Here is a 14477-nt window from a genome sequence, read left to right on the forward strand (position 1 = left end):
GCCAGTAGTGCTTTTTCAAACATATCATCCTCGGCACAGTGCACATTTCAGCGCATTTTCGGCACAGAGATTTGCTAAGGTGACATTGGGTTTTTGCAACCTCTTCTATTGGTGTACTGATCAAACTTTATTACGCGTATAAACTGTTTCATGTATTAAACATTTCTTTCAATTCATATTAGTAATAAAAGTATTATTTGGTATAACCACTAGCAACAGATAGCAGTGTTGTTTGTTTTATTACTGTATCCAATATTTAGTTTCAAAATTTAAAACAAACCAGATGAAGAATTCAAGCTCGACTGTTGACCGTAGATTATTACTTTGTTGCAGTTTGGAATAATGCTCTTGCCATTTACGCTTTCCTCCGATGGCATCCTTTTTAAACTTTGCACGGAGAAGCTTTGATGAGCGGATTGTACAGCAGATCGAATACTTCCAACCACCTGGGTCCCTTGCATTCTTCCAGTTTAGCCGCAAGACAGCTTCGAACCGCAGTCAGTTCATCACACTGATTCTGGTTGAAGGTAGAAATATGCAACAAGGCGCTTGGATCGGTGATTCGCTCCGCACATTCGCCCAAATAGCCGAATATGGCTTCGGAACATGATGCAGGACCACCTTCAGAAGCTGTCAGTAAATATAGGAGAAATTTTTCGAAAATAGTACATCTCATTATCTCTCAGAGTTTTACTTACAGAAGAAAATTTCGCCGTTATTCTTGCAAGCCAATTTGATTCCCTCTGGAATGGCGTTTGTGAGAGCATCAAGAAGTTCCTGTTCCTTGCTGTCCAGGCATTTTCGGGCTTCACTCGTCACAGGATCCAGACAGCGAACTGCATTTAGGAATAGTGGGCACTGTCTATGGAAATAAAAAAAAATCATTATAAACAGGTCTCAAAACACAAACACAAGAGCTTTTTACCTTCTGAACACCTCTTCCCGGACATTAATCACGGAACCGAAATTTTGGATATCCGTGTTCAATTTCTCGAGGTTTACCTCAGTACCGTAGCATTGGGTTACGAATTGAGAATTTTGCATCACGGTGAAGAACGTATCGTTGCCACCCGTCTTTTTGAGACATTGAAGCGCGAATCCATTCATCAATAGCTCAAATTTGTTGGGCCCCTGGCAGGCAACCAGCCCAATTAGGCAGCAGGCAAGGAAGATTGCTGTTCTAATCATTGTTAGAAGAGTGAATTAACCCACTTGGTATTTTTACGATGATGCTGAGACGATCGTTTCCAATAGCCAACTGTGACTTATTTCGGGATTTGTTCGTGCTTTTATGCGCTGATTATGTTGTTCCCGCAGGAAGGAAGCAGGGAAGAAATATTGCGCCGGGTACTCATGGGAAGATGAAACCGGTAACCAAAAACGAAAAGAACTAATCGTGATACTTGATCCAGGCAGCACGTTCTGTCAAAACCGGTTTTCGCGGTATTGATAAAAATAAAATCTAACAAACTCTTTCGGTAGTGCAATAAAAAATAGATTTTTTTGTGAAACTGACGAAAGAAAGGCACATTAATAATACTGGTGCTTGATTACAGAACTCAGTTATGATTGTTTTTTTGGCGCTTATGGCTTTGTTGAGTCAAAAATATCCTCGGAATAGAAGGGTCTGGAAGTTCAAAGTCGAAGTTTTAGTGCGCATGCATTCCTTTTCTATAGAATTATGAACGGTACTTTATATATCAAAACCAATAGAAATGACTATTATTGATTAGCTCGGAACCCTCCCATGGAAAAAAAATTCCACCCCTGTCAATTGTAGGTTGACAACCACAACCAAAGATCAGGATATACTCCAGTCACGACATGCACATGATTGCAGGGCGAAAACTCATTCGGGGAAAGCGGGAAAAAGACGGGAATTGAAATCCAACGGGGAAAAAGCGGGAAAAAGCCGGAAATTTTTTCGAAAAGTCGGGAATTTTTGGCTCAGTGAAGTTTAGTCGAAATAGGTTGAAACAAGTGGAAATGGATTGACAGTTGATCACCAGTCTCTTCCCAATTGACTTTGACCGGTTTCTACCAGGTCGAAACGAATCCTCCTACCGCTGGATCGGTTTCGATTAGTCTGAACTTGCTTCATTTAACAACTACCTGACTAGTTTCGACCAAAACATTGGCTCATTGAACGTCCGAAATTATTTTCTCTAAGTCAGTTCTAGCTCTGAGAATATTCTCCCACGACGTCCGGGAGCGAGAACGTGTTTAACGTTACAATAGACGATAAATTTAATCGGAATGCACAACTTATCAAGAGCAAAATTGAAGTTGATAAGCGCTAGTATAGTGTTCTTTCGAATGAAAATCTCTGTCATGGGTGGTTTGATCAGCAAATTCTATCGGAGGATAACGATTTTTGGATTCCCTCTCCATGTATGGTCCAGCAGTAAATTGGAAAATGCCTAAGGAACTAACTAGCGAGGTTTAAGAACTTGCTTCGAATCCGGCGTACGAGATTCTCACCATTGGGAGCTGTGGACTTCACACTGTACATAACTCGTTAAAGGAGGGACTGAGAAAAAGTGAATGGAATTTGGAGTAATTTTTGAGGGCGTTGTATAGCCTGTTCAAAATCATTCCACTTAGAAGGGCAGATTATACTGCAGTAACGGGTTCAACTATATTTCCGTTAAAATTGTGTGACGTTCGCTGGGTGGAAAATGAACGCGTTGCAGAACGTGCTGCCAAAATTCTACCGTACCTCAAACGATTTGTCGATGAGGTAAAAAACAAGAGGAGAAAAGATTAAGGAAAACCATCCAAATTTTAAGCTGAGTTTTCCATGGATTTCCCGGTCGAAGGTATTCGACATTATTCCTAAAGCTGTAAATGATAATTTGCTGGGACCAAAACTGAGTTTTTTTTTGTTACGGCCGCTTCGACTGTCGGCAATTGAGAAAGCATAAGAGTCCGGTCATGTTTCCGACAAGTATATCCTTGTACTCAGAAATAGCTGTCGTTCGTTTTACTGTGGTTTATTGAATAAAATGGCTATACGATCTCCCTTGTCTTATCCCATCACTCGGTATTTATCGTGCGTTAATCCCGATTTGATTGCACACTATCCAGATATTGCCAAAAAAACCGTTTAGACCTGTGTCTAGAAGTACTTATTGACAAGCAACTCTTAAGTAAACCTCGTGCCGATAAAATTAAGGACGAATTCGGCCAATTATGTCCTTCAACGAAAACATCATTTCGGGATATCGAAGATTGGACATTTTTTGGATGGAACTTATCGGCGAATCAAAAAATGAACTCTTTAGTTTGACGACCTTATGAAGAAAATTCTAATTTTGTCTCATGGCAACGCGACGATGGAAAAAGGCTTTTCCGTTGACGCGAAATGCCTAGTTGAAAACCAAACCGAGAAAAATCTGACAGCCCAACGTATCGTATACGACAGAATCAACATATCAAAGGGAGTTACGGGTTACCATATTCTTCAACGCCAAAAAGAGTACGTTGAAATCATATTTCAAAATATTTGGGAGAAACCAGTAAATTTAAATTCAAATAGTGAGAATTAGTTGCTAGTTATGTGACTTACTATTTTTACAAATTGAAAGTTATCGTTTTTAGTTTTTGTTCATTTTCTTGCAGATTTTTAGTGAAAAGGGTCGTTGGATTATTCGAAGAGAAAGACATAAGAACATCGCAAACAGGAGAAAATGTTGCATTTCAAAAAGAGTTCGAATTGCTGTTGTGCTCTTTGTCAACTACTTGGGCGCTGATTGCCTGCACAGTTTATTTCGACGCCTGGGAGAAGCTTTTCTTAATAGAGCTGTTTTAAAACATTCAAAGCTGTTGTATTTTATTTATAGAAAAGAACTGCTGATGAAATAGTAAACTTGTTTTTAGCGAAAAATTTAGATTTTAATCGATTTGTGATGCTTTCCATCTTAATTCATCGTTTGGAAAACTCAACAAAGTAGATAAACATGAAATACCGTGCCATTTATGCATAAAGTGTTGCATTTCTTTCGGACTTCATGTACATCTAGGAACACAAACTTAAGAACTGTAAGAAAAAAGTTCGTTTCTATAATAAAATGTCTTTCAACGAAAAAAAGAGTACATTGCGCAAGATTTTACAAAAAGAAGAGTACGCTGATTTCTCGATCGAAAAAGAGTACATGTACTCTTAAAAGAGTACGTATGGTAACCCTAAGTTACAGCTATAACGGCAACGAAATCGTTAATCCAGTATGCCCGCAATTCTCACTCGAGATATGTCGAGTCCTAATAAGCAAAAAAAATTGAGGAAAATCTGAAAAAATTCTATAGCGAAACGGAAGCTGGAGGCAGAAAAGGAGGCTAAGGAACTGGAAGCGAAAAAATTGAAAGTGCTTTCCGACGCTTAGAGAGAGGCAAGCTTGATGGACGAACAAATTAAAATAATTAAAAATATATGAGATACAAATAAAATTGAAAAATGATAATCAAGCATATTTTCTTCTTCTTCTCTTTCTCAAACGAAGTCGTCGTCCGACAACTTCTAGTTGTGGCCCAGTAACAACGACTATATGGCCACAAGCATATTTTAATTAATAAACCCTTTTTCTTCTGTTTGAAATTTTCGAATCGAGTGACATAGTTAAAAATTAAAACAAAACCTGCTTATCAATCTAATTATTTGTAGGTTAATTGGTAAACATAACTGAAACAAAAACCATTTAAAGATCATTTACCACTAAAAATAGACTACGTTGGACAAAAACTAAATTGACAAAAACAACGGACAGATAAGTGAGTCTACACACTACATATTATGCTAACAATGCTCATTCTAATGTTAAAAAATAATAATAAACTTACAGTTCCCTTGAGAAAGACCACCAAAAATGGTCGAAACGTCGGGCATTTCAAAAACTAAGTTGTTTGATTGAATCCCTAGACCGAAAAATAGCCAATATTACAATAAAACTAAAAATAAGCTTTATGGATTTTCGTTTATATGGTTTCAAAAATGAATATTTGGAATTTTGTTTTCTGCTGTATATAACCTGGAATTTCGTGAGACCATGCGGGAAAAAACGGGAAAAATGCGGGTAATCAAAAATTAATTTTGAGTGGCCACCCTGAACATATGACCAGAAGCTGCGAGCAAAGATAATTCGATCAGTTCACAATAATTCTGGAATCTCCTTGCGTGATTTGGCGAAAAAGTTCAAGACGAACCACAGTACAGCTCGACGAATTTGTTTGCGAGAAGGCTTGCGGTCGTATCATGCAAGCAAACACCCCAACAGGACGCTGAAACAAAACCTGGTTGCCAAAACCAGGGCAAGGAAGTTGTACGAGAAAGTGTTGACCAAGTACAACGGATGCATTTTGATGGACGACGAAACTTACGTAAAAATGGATTTTGGACAAATACCCGGTAACAAGTTTTACCTTGCGAAGCGTAAAGGGAATGTTGCGGGTAGATTCAAGTTTGTTTTCGCAGATAAATTTGCTCGTAAGTTGATGATTTGGCAAGGGATCTGTAGTTGTGGGAAGAAGACTAAGATTTTCATCACTGGGGACACAATGAATGGAAATGTTTACAAAGAAGATTGTCTCCAGAAGTGGGTTTTGCCATTCATTCGGTCCCACAAAGGTCCGGTGAAGTTCTGGCCGGACCTGGCAAGCTGCCACTACAGCCGGGATGTCCTTAAGTGGTATAAGGAGAACAACATCGATTTGGTTGAAAAAAGTATCAATCCACCAAACTGTCCAGATTTTCGTCCCATCGAGAAATATTGGGCAACAGTGAGGGGCAAACTGAAGAAATGTGGCAGAACCATGAAAAAACCCGCTCAAATGGAAAAGTGGTGGAACAAGATGGCGAATGTGGTTACCAGCAGTACTGTGCAGAAAATTATGGGTGGTATCACAAAAGTTCGAAAATTCATCCGAAAAGCTGATGAATGATTTTTATGTATTTTTTTCCTTAAAGTGCAATAAAAACCCTACAAAATGACATTTTTACTTTTGATGTACGTTATTTCTTTGAGAAGAAATGATCTATTTTATCCGATCAGATTATATAAAAACAGACTTTATGATATCTCCTTTATAAAACGTTAATCTGAAATGCGACAACTTGTTTGAATGTATACCTACAGATAAAACTTGAAATGAAACGTCATGGATACCAACATTGTGTTGCTATGTAGTTATGATGTATGCGAATATTATTCCATGCTTACGACAAAAGAAATAGATTATTGATTTTGTTGGTGTTTATACTTTAGGTTACGTAAACTCTTTTGATAAAGTCCAGATTTAGAACTAACAAAATTGTTTGTTTCAGTGTTATGTTATTCAATCATTTTCTTTCAATTCATATTTAGTTATAACAGCAAAAGATTAGCAGAGTAATGTTTGTTTTATTTACTGTGTCCAAAAGTTATAAAATGTAATACACACCAAATGATAAGTTCAACTCATGCCAAGCCAGATCGCTAAATGTATCTTATTAAAATAGTTGCAGTTTGGAATCAAGCTTTTTCCATTAACTCTGAGCCCGATCGCCTCGATATTAAACTTTACACGGGGTAGCTTTGATGATTGGATTGTACAGCAGATCGAATACTTCCAACCATCTGTGTCCTTTGCATCCTTCCAGTTTAGCCGCGAAACAACTGCGATAGGCAGTCAGATCGTCACAGTTATTCTGGCTGAAAGTGGAAATATGCAAAAAGGCGCTTGGATCGGTGATCCGTTCCTCACATTCTCTCAAAAAATAGCCTATGTCTTCGGTACATGATCTAGGAGCATCCTCAGAAGCTGTCAAGAAATAGAGGATAAATTAAAAAAAAAATCGTCCCTCTCATCTCATCAGAGTTAATATTAACTTACAGAAGAAAATTTCGCCGTCATTCTTGCAAATTAATTTAACTGCCTCCGGAATGGCGTTTCTGAGAGATTCCAGAAGTTCTTGCTCTTTGCTCTCCAGGCATTTGCGCGCTTCAATTGTTACGAGATCCAGACAGCGGACTGCATTAAGGTATAATGGACACGTTCTAAAGAGGACAAAAAAAAACATTATAAAATAAAAATGACAGTCCCGAAATATGATAACAAAAACTTCTTACCTTCTGAACACCGCTTTCCGGGCAGAAATCGAAGAATCGAAATTTTCAATATCCGTGTTCAAATTATCGAGGTTTACTTCAGTTTTGTAGCATTCGCCTACTGATACTTGATAATTTTGCATCACGGTGAAGAACGTATCGTTACTTCCTGTCTTTTTGAGACATTGCTGCGCGAATCCTTCCCACAGCAGCCCCCTGGGATTCTTGCAAGCAACCAGCCCAATTAGGCAGCAGACAAGGACAATTGCTGTTCTAATCATTGTTGAAACTAGTGACTAAAAACACTTGCTACTTCTAAGCTGAAGTGCTGAAACGATCGTTTCCAGAAGAGAACTGTGACTTGTTTCGGGATTCGTGCTTGCTATATGCATTGATAATTTTGCTCCCCCAGGAATGAAGCAGGGATGAAATATTGTGCCGTGCCCTCAAAGAAATTTGACATCGATAGGTACTAAATCCAGGTAAAATACGCAATTCAAATCTAACAAAATATTTCGGCAAAAAAAAGGATTTCTTTGGAAAATCTGACGAATCAAGTTTGATCAAAAATTTTTCAAAACATGACAAAAATAGAAAATAGAAAAATTATGAAACACACAAGAATGACTAAATGAAACAAAATGACAAACCTACGAAAGTGAGAAGGGAAACAACATAATTTTAAAATAATAAAAAAATAGCAAATATGGATAACAGGGTTAAAAATCTGATCAAAAGGAAAAATTCTATACCTTCGGACTTTCCAAAGGTTTTTCCCTTCTATCTCTGTAAGAAAGAGGTAGTTGAACAGAAATTTTTTAATGCAATTTCAAACTTATCAAATTTTCCCGTCAATCAATTCATTGCCAGCATTTAAGAAAACAAAACAGGTTACCTTATTTAACCAACAGTTCAAAAATATTACATACTATTCTACAATCAACTATTTCGGACGAGGGTCACACACATGGGGTTTCGATCGTTGCGCGTGGTGTAACCTTGCTACACGTGTTACTACATCTGTATTTCCAAATGGCTAATCGTTTCTTTTAAAATTAAAAAAAAATCTGATCCAAATTTAGGTGAACCAACAGCCGTTATGCTCATTTTTTTATCAGTTTTTAAATACGCGCTCTTGCTGACCTACAAGTTCAGGCCACTATCAACCGGGTGCTTTGCTCGTGCTCTGGATCAGATTTTTTTCGGATTTATATTGTACGTAAATGTTTTCTGTTTGAAAAACATTCATCAGTATCAGAATTAAGGTACCGTCAACTGGGGCAACATGCAACACTTTTCAACTTCAATGGCTTCTAAAATCCTAATGCTTACAGATAATCATATCTCTTGTACATCAAAAGTTTTAAGGTTGATGGGACACCATACTGACGTAGTCAGAAAAATTCTTGGTTTTACCAGTTATTTTTAAATTTTCAAAAACATGCGATTTTCACTCTACTAAGAAAAAAGGGTAAGTTGCAACAAACTCTGTAATTATTGAAAAATCAAATGAAAAAGTTTAAAAATTTATAGTTTTTGATACATTTGTGATGTCATAACGCATAAAGCACCAATTGCAGTAATTTTTGGTTTTGTTCGAATTAAATTTTACAATTTTATTGTCAAAAAGGTTTTTAAGAAAAAAGTGTTAATCTGCTGCATACATTTGGGGGTAAAAAATACAACAAAATATTCTATTATCTTAAATCATGAAAATAAATCTTAGGGTGGATGAAATTTTAATGTTAACAAACGCATAATGCAAAACAATCATATCCCAGCATATGGAAACGCGATTTATGAGATTTAGTTCTGATTTGCATTTTGTTGCATTTTGCCCCAGTCAGCTAACTGAATTATTAAAATATTTATTTAAAAAAATTTGGTGATCGTCCGAAAAATATTTATACACCAACAGTGTTGGTATTGGATAATGAAAGCAAAAAAAGTTTGTAGGTGATATCATCAAGCCAATCCGTCATACAAGGTAAAGTTTTCTACGGCATCGAAAAATGTAAAAATTTGTACATCTATAGCTCGATTTTTTTAATTTTTTATGAGAATCAAAAACTTTCAAAAACTCTTTCACAATGTTAAAATTTATGTCATCATCAATTTGTTATCATTCAATGATAACTTTATTACAGTATATTGAAATAAAAATTGACAGTATGAAGATCAAAATGAAATATGGAAATGGTGTTTAAAATTAATATTGAAAATTTAATATTGCTTATTTTTGTTATAATTGTATTTTAGTTCATTTTACAATCAACATTACGAAAGCTCAAAATTATTAAACAAAATTTGACACATTTTGAACATTTCATGGGTAATGTTCTCGATGTTGTCAATTTTTTTTTTAAATAATTTGGAAGTGTTCTCTCTAAGTTTTCCAACAATTTTGAAGCTTTTTGACGGTTGCCTTGTAAAAGTTCAATCTAATTACACACAATTTAAAAAAATATCGGCTGATCAAAATTTTCAATGTAAAATCGGGCACTGAATCCGAAAATGAAATAAAAAAGAATCTCAGTAGAACAGTTTTTGAGTTATGCTCCAATTATGACATTTTGGAAAAAAAAACCTTGTACTTATATTCAAATATATTTTGGACTTCATAACATTAATTTGAAATCTCATTTTTGTATATTGAAGGTGAATATATTTATATACTGAACGCTTGAGACTCAAGCAAAACCTCCACATGGCCAGATCTTATTGAAATTTGGCATGTGACCTTCCGATAAGCTAATGATCAATTTCAGCTTAGAGCGCGTGAGATTTATCATGTTTATTTTTTTTTTCCTTTATTGACAAAACTATGTACATATATTAAAATCATGTTTAATTCTTCCTATACTAAGATTAGTACACTAAGGTTTGTTAAATTAATCAAAATGTAAATATGAGTGTTTTAGTAAAATAACCATATCTATCATTCAGCCGATTTTAATAAATAACCACTTGAAATTGACATTTACGGTCCATAGAAAACAAGATTTTTCAAATGGTATCAACAAGTCTATGTATGTTGATGAAACAAAATTTTCTGAAAAAAAAAATACTTTCTATTATTTTTTTCTATCACAACTTCACTAATATCAACAATACTGTTGACCATACGCAAAAATAAAGTTCAGTTGATCGATAGCAAATGTATTCACTTTCAACATACCAAAAAGAAATTTAAAATAAATGTTATGCAGTCCGAGATATTTGAATATAGGTTCAAGTACTTTTTTTTTTTATTTTTCCAAAATTTCATAATTGAAGCATAACTCAAAAACTATTCTACTGAGATTTTTTTTGGATTTCATTTGATCTTCAAGTGATCTTCAGCTTACTCAGTTCCAAAATGCTGTGAACCAGTGTTATTAATGGACCTAATACAGTGGTAGAAATTCCTATAGGCGCACATACATTTTCGAGGTTTCTTCTCATCAGGAAATGAATATCACCATGGTAAGTAATAATACCATTCGTTAGATCTTTCAAAATTACACTTATTTTACGATAACACAACTCAATCCTATCCTCATTTGCTGAGTAAATTGAAAAAATCCACATTTTTGAGGTGGAAATTCCTTTAAGCCCACTTCATTTTTATTAAGAAAACATCAAAATTAATGATTGAAAAACCAATTTGTATAATTATTACTGCAGAATTATGACTACCAAACAGTGTCAAATATTCGGTTTAGCATTGATCGATTCGATGGGATTGTCCTAGGTTTTTGAAACTTTATGTTCTACTTAGACCAGTGGTTTTCAAACTTTTTTCACTCACCGCCCCCTTTTGCTAAATTTTTGAGCTCAACGCCCTCCTTTAGAAAAAAATCTTTGAAATACAAAACGCTGGTTGGAATCGTTAAAAACCACAAGCTTTTTTCACTATATTGGAAAAGCAAAACACAACATTTATTCAAAGAATAAAGTAAAACGTAAAAAAAAATATGGCTTTTAAACTAGAGTCCATAACCAGCGTATACTGAGGAAGGTTATCTTCAAAAAAGATCAATAAATTATGCAAAATGCTTGTAAAATTTTAAAGAATCAAATACAATTTCAACTTAAACGTTTTCATTTTTTTTAACATCTATACAGCAGAAGAAAGGTTTTGAATTATGCGAAATTCACATCCCAATTTCTGAATTTAGTTAATAAATGTTACTCTCAAAATATAAAATCCATTATTGTCGAAGTGAAAAAAATGTCTTCAAAAGTTCAAAGCTGGCGCAAAATATGATAAGGTGCATTACTTTATCAAAAACAAAGGCAAAAAAATAAGATATCCAGCATCCATTTCTGTCTTGATTGATATTTTTTCACAATTTTTTCACAAAATCTAATTCAACTATACAACTAACATTCCGCAAAATTAGGATACTGTACTATGACTGAAAAAAGATATAGCTATTATCGTGAAAAAGAGAAATCTGAGGTTCCTTCACAAAATACACACCCGCTCTCAATTTTGACTAGCTGCCATTTCTGTCTTGGTTGATATTTTTTCACGAATTTTTCACAAAATCTAGTTCGACTATCCAACTAACACTCCACAAAATTTGATCACTGTACTATGACTGAAAAAGAGATACAGCTATTATCGTGAAAAAGAGAAATTTGAGATTCCTGCACATAATTTGCTGTATTTTTGACAGTTTTATTGAAAATTATTGAATTTTGACCAAAAGATGTAAAAATATTTGATCTAGTACCTGGCCGAGTTTCATCAAAATCTATTGACGCGATCAAAAATGGGACCGGTTTAAAAATGAGGTTAATTATTGTCCAACAGGCGATTTAATTCTTTTTTTTGGACGGATGTTCAAATGGAAGATATCGTCAATCGATTTTGAATAAACTCGGCCAAGTACTAGATCAAACATTTTTACATCTTTTGGCCAAAGTTCAAGTGTTTTCAATGAAAATTTTCAAAAATACAGCGAATTCAGTGAAGAAATCTCAAATTTTCCATTTTTTTCACTATAATTGTTGTACCTTTTTTTAAGTGAAAGTACAGTCGCCAAATTTTGTGGAGTATTAGTTGGATAGTTAAACTAGATTTTGTGAAAAATTCGTGAAAAAAAAATATCAACCAAGACAGAAATGGAAGCTGGTCAAAATTGGAAGCGGAAGCGGCTTCACGCTATTTCATTCTTTTGTGAACGCAACTGTAGATATTTTAGTCTTAAACCTTATTATTGTTTTGTGTTTTGTTCTGCATTGTTATTTCATTGCTGTGCATTAAACGAACACGTTGTCATTTCAATTCTACGTTGTTTCGAAATTTATGAAAATGTGAATTTTAATATGACCTCATTGCCCCCCTGAGGCCATCCAACGCCTTCCAATTTTTTCATTTGCGACCACTTTGAAAACCACTGTTTTTTTTGGTAAATTCTTTATTTGAAACGGCTCATACCTTTAGGAAAACCACTATAAGACGATTGAAAAAAAAATAAAATCTTAACATCCCTTGTATCTTCCGCATGTTTGTAGCTCCTGGACTAATCCAAGATTCTGAAAACCACTTTTGACACATCCGGCCGAAAATATTCCTAAGATTTCAAATAGGATTCAGAACTAGACTATGACCTGGCCACTCCGGAAAATGACCCACAACCTACAAAACCCTTCCATTTTTTTCCTGATGAAACCCTTAAAAAATGTGTGTGCGCTTGTAGGAGTTTCTACCACTCTGTATGAATGATTGGAAGTAGCACTATTCGAGTTATGGACAATTGTCGCCAAAACCAATAGTGAGCCGCGAAATTTGAAACTAGGTATCCGATCAAAATTTTGGAGAAAAAAATGAATTGTTACCTATGAGGTCTATAGCCGGTCTCAAAATCAAAACTTAAGATATAAATCATTTATGACGTTCATATAATCTCAAGATTGACCTATTTTGTTTTAGCAATCAACAACACGCGCGCCGATCTAGAATCTAAGAATAAAGTTTTGCTACAAACAAAAAGATTTGAAACGAGTTACATATGGGTCACACATGTCTAGATATTGTTGATACTGCTGTTCCACATAATTAAAAAACCAGCGCGTGCGTTAAAACTTTTTTTTTTAATTATCACAAATAAAGCAAAAATAAAACTTAACTGGACCATCGCTTCATACCATGCGTGTTGAACGTTAACATTTAATAAATAAAAATGAAATCACCTAAGGTTGATAAGGTTTTTGTCTATTTTCGGAAATCAGTTATTACTTTCTGGGGGCCTACACCGCATTTCCAGTAATTGGTCCCGTAAGAATGAAAGTGTTAGAGCTCAATCGAGTAATCGCGCTGCTGCTGCCGATCGTTTTTTTGACGACAGTTTTTTCGAGCTTTCGATCAATTTCATGTCAGGAGGATAATGACCATCAACCGGCTCTGGACCCGATGGATTTTTCCTACCAAACGCTGTGGCAGTTCGCCAAATCGGAGTGTGAAAAGCGCGGCTTTAACGCCTCGATCATCACCAGATCTTGGATCGATGTACGCCGTTGCTTCCGGAAGAGCATTGACGTCGTTCAGTTCAATACCGATTCCATCCGGCTGAATGTGGACAACCAGCAGGCGGTTCTGGAGAAGTATTTGATCCTTGTTTTTGTTGTAATTTTAGTTAAAACTTAGATTACTCGGGACCGATCCATTGCAGACATTGTCCAAATTTGATGCAAGCCACGAGTTGTTTTGGTCCGTTTATGATCACGATCAGAGACTGCGTCCCGGATGAGAACTATGAAATCTTTGAGGCCCTCCAGCAGTGGATCACCGGAGTGCTAGAATATATTTGCGAAGACAATGGAAAGAATATCGGTAAGGATTTCTTTAGGTTCATCATCTCTCCTTGGGATTAATTTCAAATTTTTTTTTCCAGTATACGATCGAGTTAAGCACGAAAATTGTACCAAGGAATTGAACAACTACATTTTTATGTGTGCTATGGAAAATATTATGCGAAAGCAATACGATGACCGTAAATCGTTCAATCAAGAGGATTGCAGGTTCGTAGATAATTCTTTAATTTTTTGTTGAACTTCAAATCTATTTTCTTTATTTTAGTATGATCGTTCGCACTAAAAATTGCCTTGTGAACAAACTAGCCGAATGCTCGGTGTTTAAAGCTGCCGCTGAACTGTTCTACGAAAATTTCGTTAAGATAACATCCTGTATCAATCAGGAAAATTTTTAGCGACAGGACTACTTTCACATAATATTAGGCTTAACATTTTATAATTAGAGTCTAGCAATAAAAACAGATATGGAAATTGTATTAATAACATGGTTTTCAATTATTTTCTTAACTGGTCGGTATTCGACCAGACCGAACTGAAAGCCATCAGCATTTTTTCGAGTCACTTGAGTTTAGTGTACAAATATTTGCAACAATA

General features: G+C 35.3%; 4 protein-coding genes across 9 annotated transcripts in view; 2 read left to right on the forward strand and 2 right to left on the reverse strand.

Annotated features, from left to right (window-relative positions):
• LOC129755801 (ribonuclease P protein subunit p25-like protein) overlaps positions 1 to 14477 on the forward strand; it is a 137471-nt gene that overhangs the window by 85044 nt on the left and 37950 nt on the right. The window lies entirely within an intron of this gene.
• LOC129755804 (27 kDa hemolymph protein-like) lies at positions 293 to 1246 on the reverse strand. Its single transcript, XM_055752462.1, has 3 exons — positions 926 to 1246; positions 699 to 862; positions 293 to 630 (listed from the first exon to the last, which is right to left on the reverse strand). Exons 1-3 carry the CDS (start codon positions 1186 to 1188, stop codon positions 383 to 385), a joined length of 675 nt encoding a protein of 224 aa, XP_055608437.1. The 5' UTR covers positions 1189 to 1246; the 3' UTR covers positions 293 to 382.
• Positions 6397 to 7409, reverse strand: LOC129755805 (uncharacterized). Its single transcript, XM_055752463.1, has 3 exons — positions 7101 to 7409; positions 6865 to 7028; positions 6397 to 6792 (listed from the first exon to the last, which is right to left on the reverse strand). The coding sequence occupies exons 1-3, from the start codon at positions 7358 to 7360 to the stop codon at positions 6545 to 6547; spliced, it is 672 nt and encodes a 223-aa protein (XP_055608438.1). The 5' UTR covers positions 7361 to 7409; the 3' UTR covers positions 6397 to 6544.
• On the forward strand, positions 13354 to 14302 carry LOC129750793 (uncharacterized). The gene is made up of 4 exons (XM_055745867.1): positions 13354 to 13673; positions 13742 to 13902; positions 13964 to 14090; positions 14149 to 14302. The coding sequence occupies exons 1-4, from the start codon at positions 13354 to 13356 to the stop codon at positions 14276 to 14278; spliced, it is 738 nt and encodes a 245-aa protein (XP_055601842.1). The 3' UTR covers positions 14279 to 14302.

This window comes from Uranotaenia lowii, chromosome 3, assembly GCF_029784155.1.
Source record: "Uranotaenia lowii strain MFRU-FL chromosome 3, ASM2978415v1, whole genome shotgun sequence".
Taxonomy (NCBI): Eukaryota; Metazoa; Arthropoda; class Insecta; order Diptera; family Culicidae; genus Uranotaenia; species Uranotaenia lowii.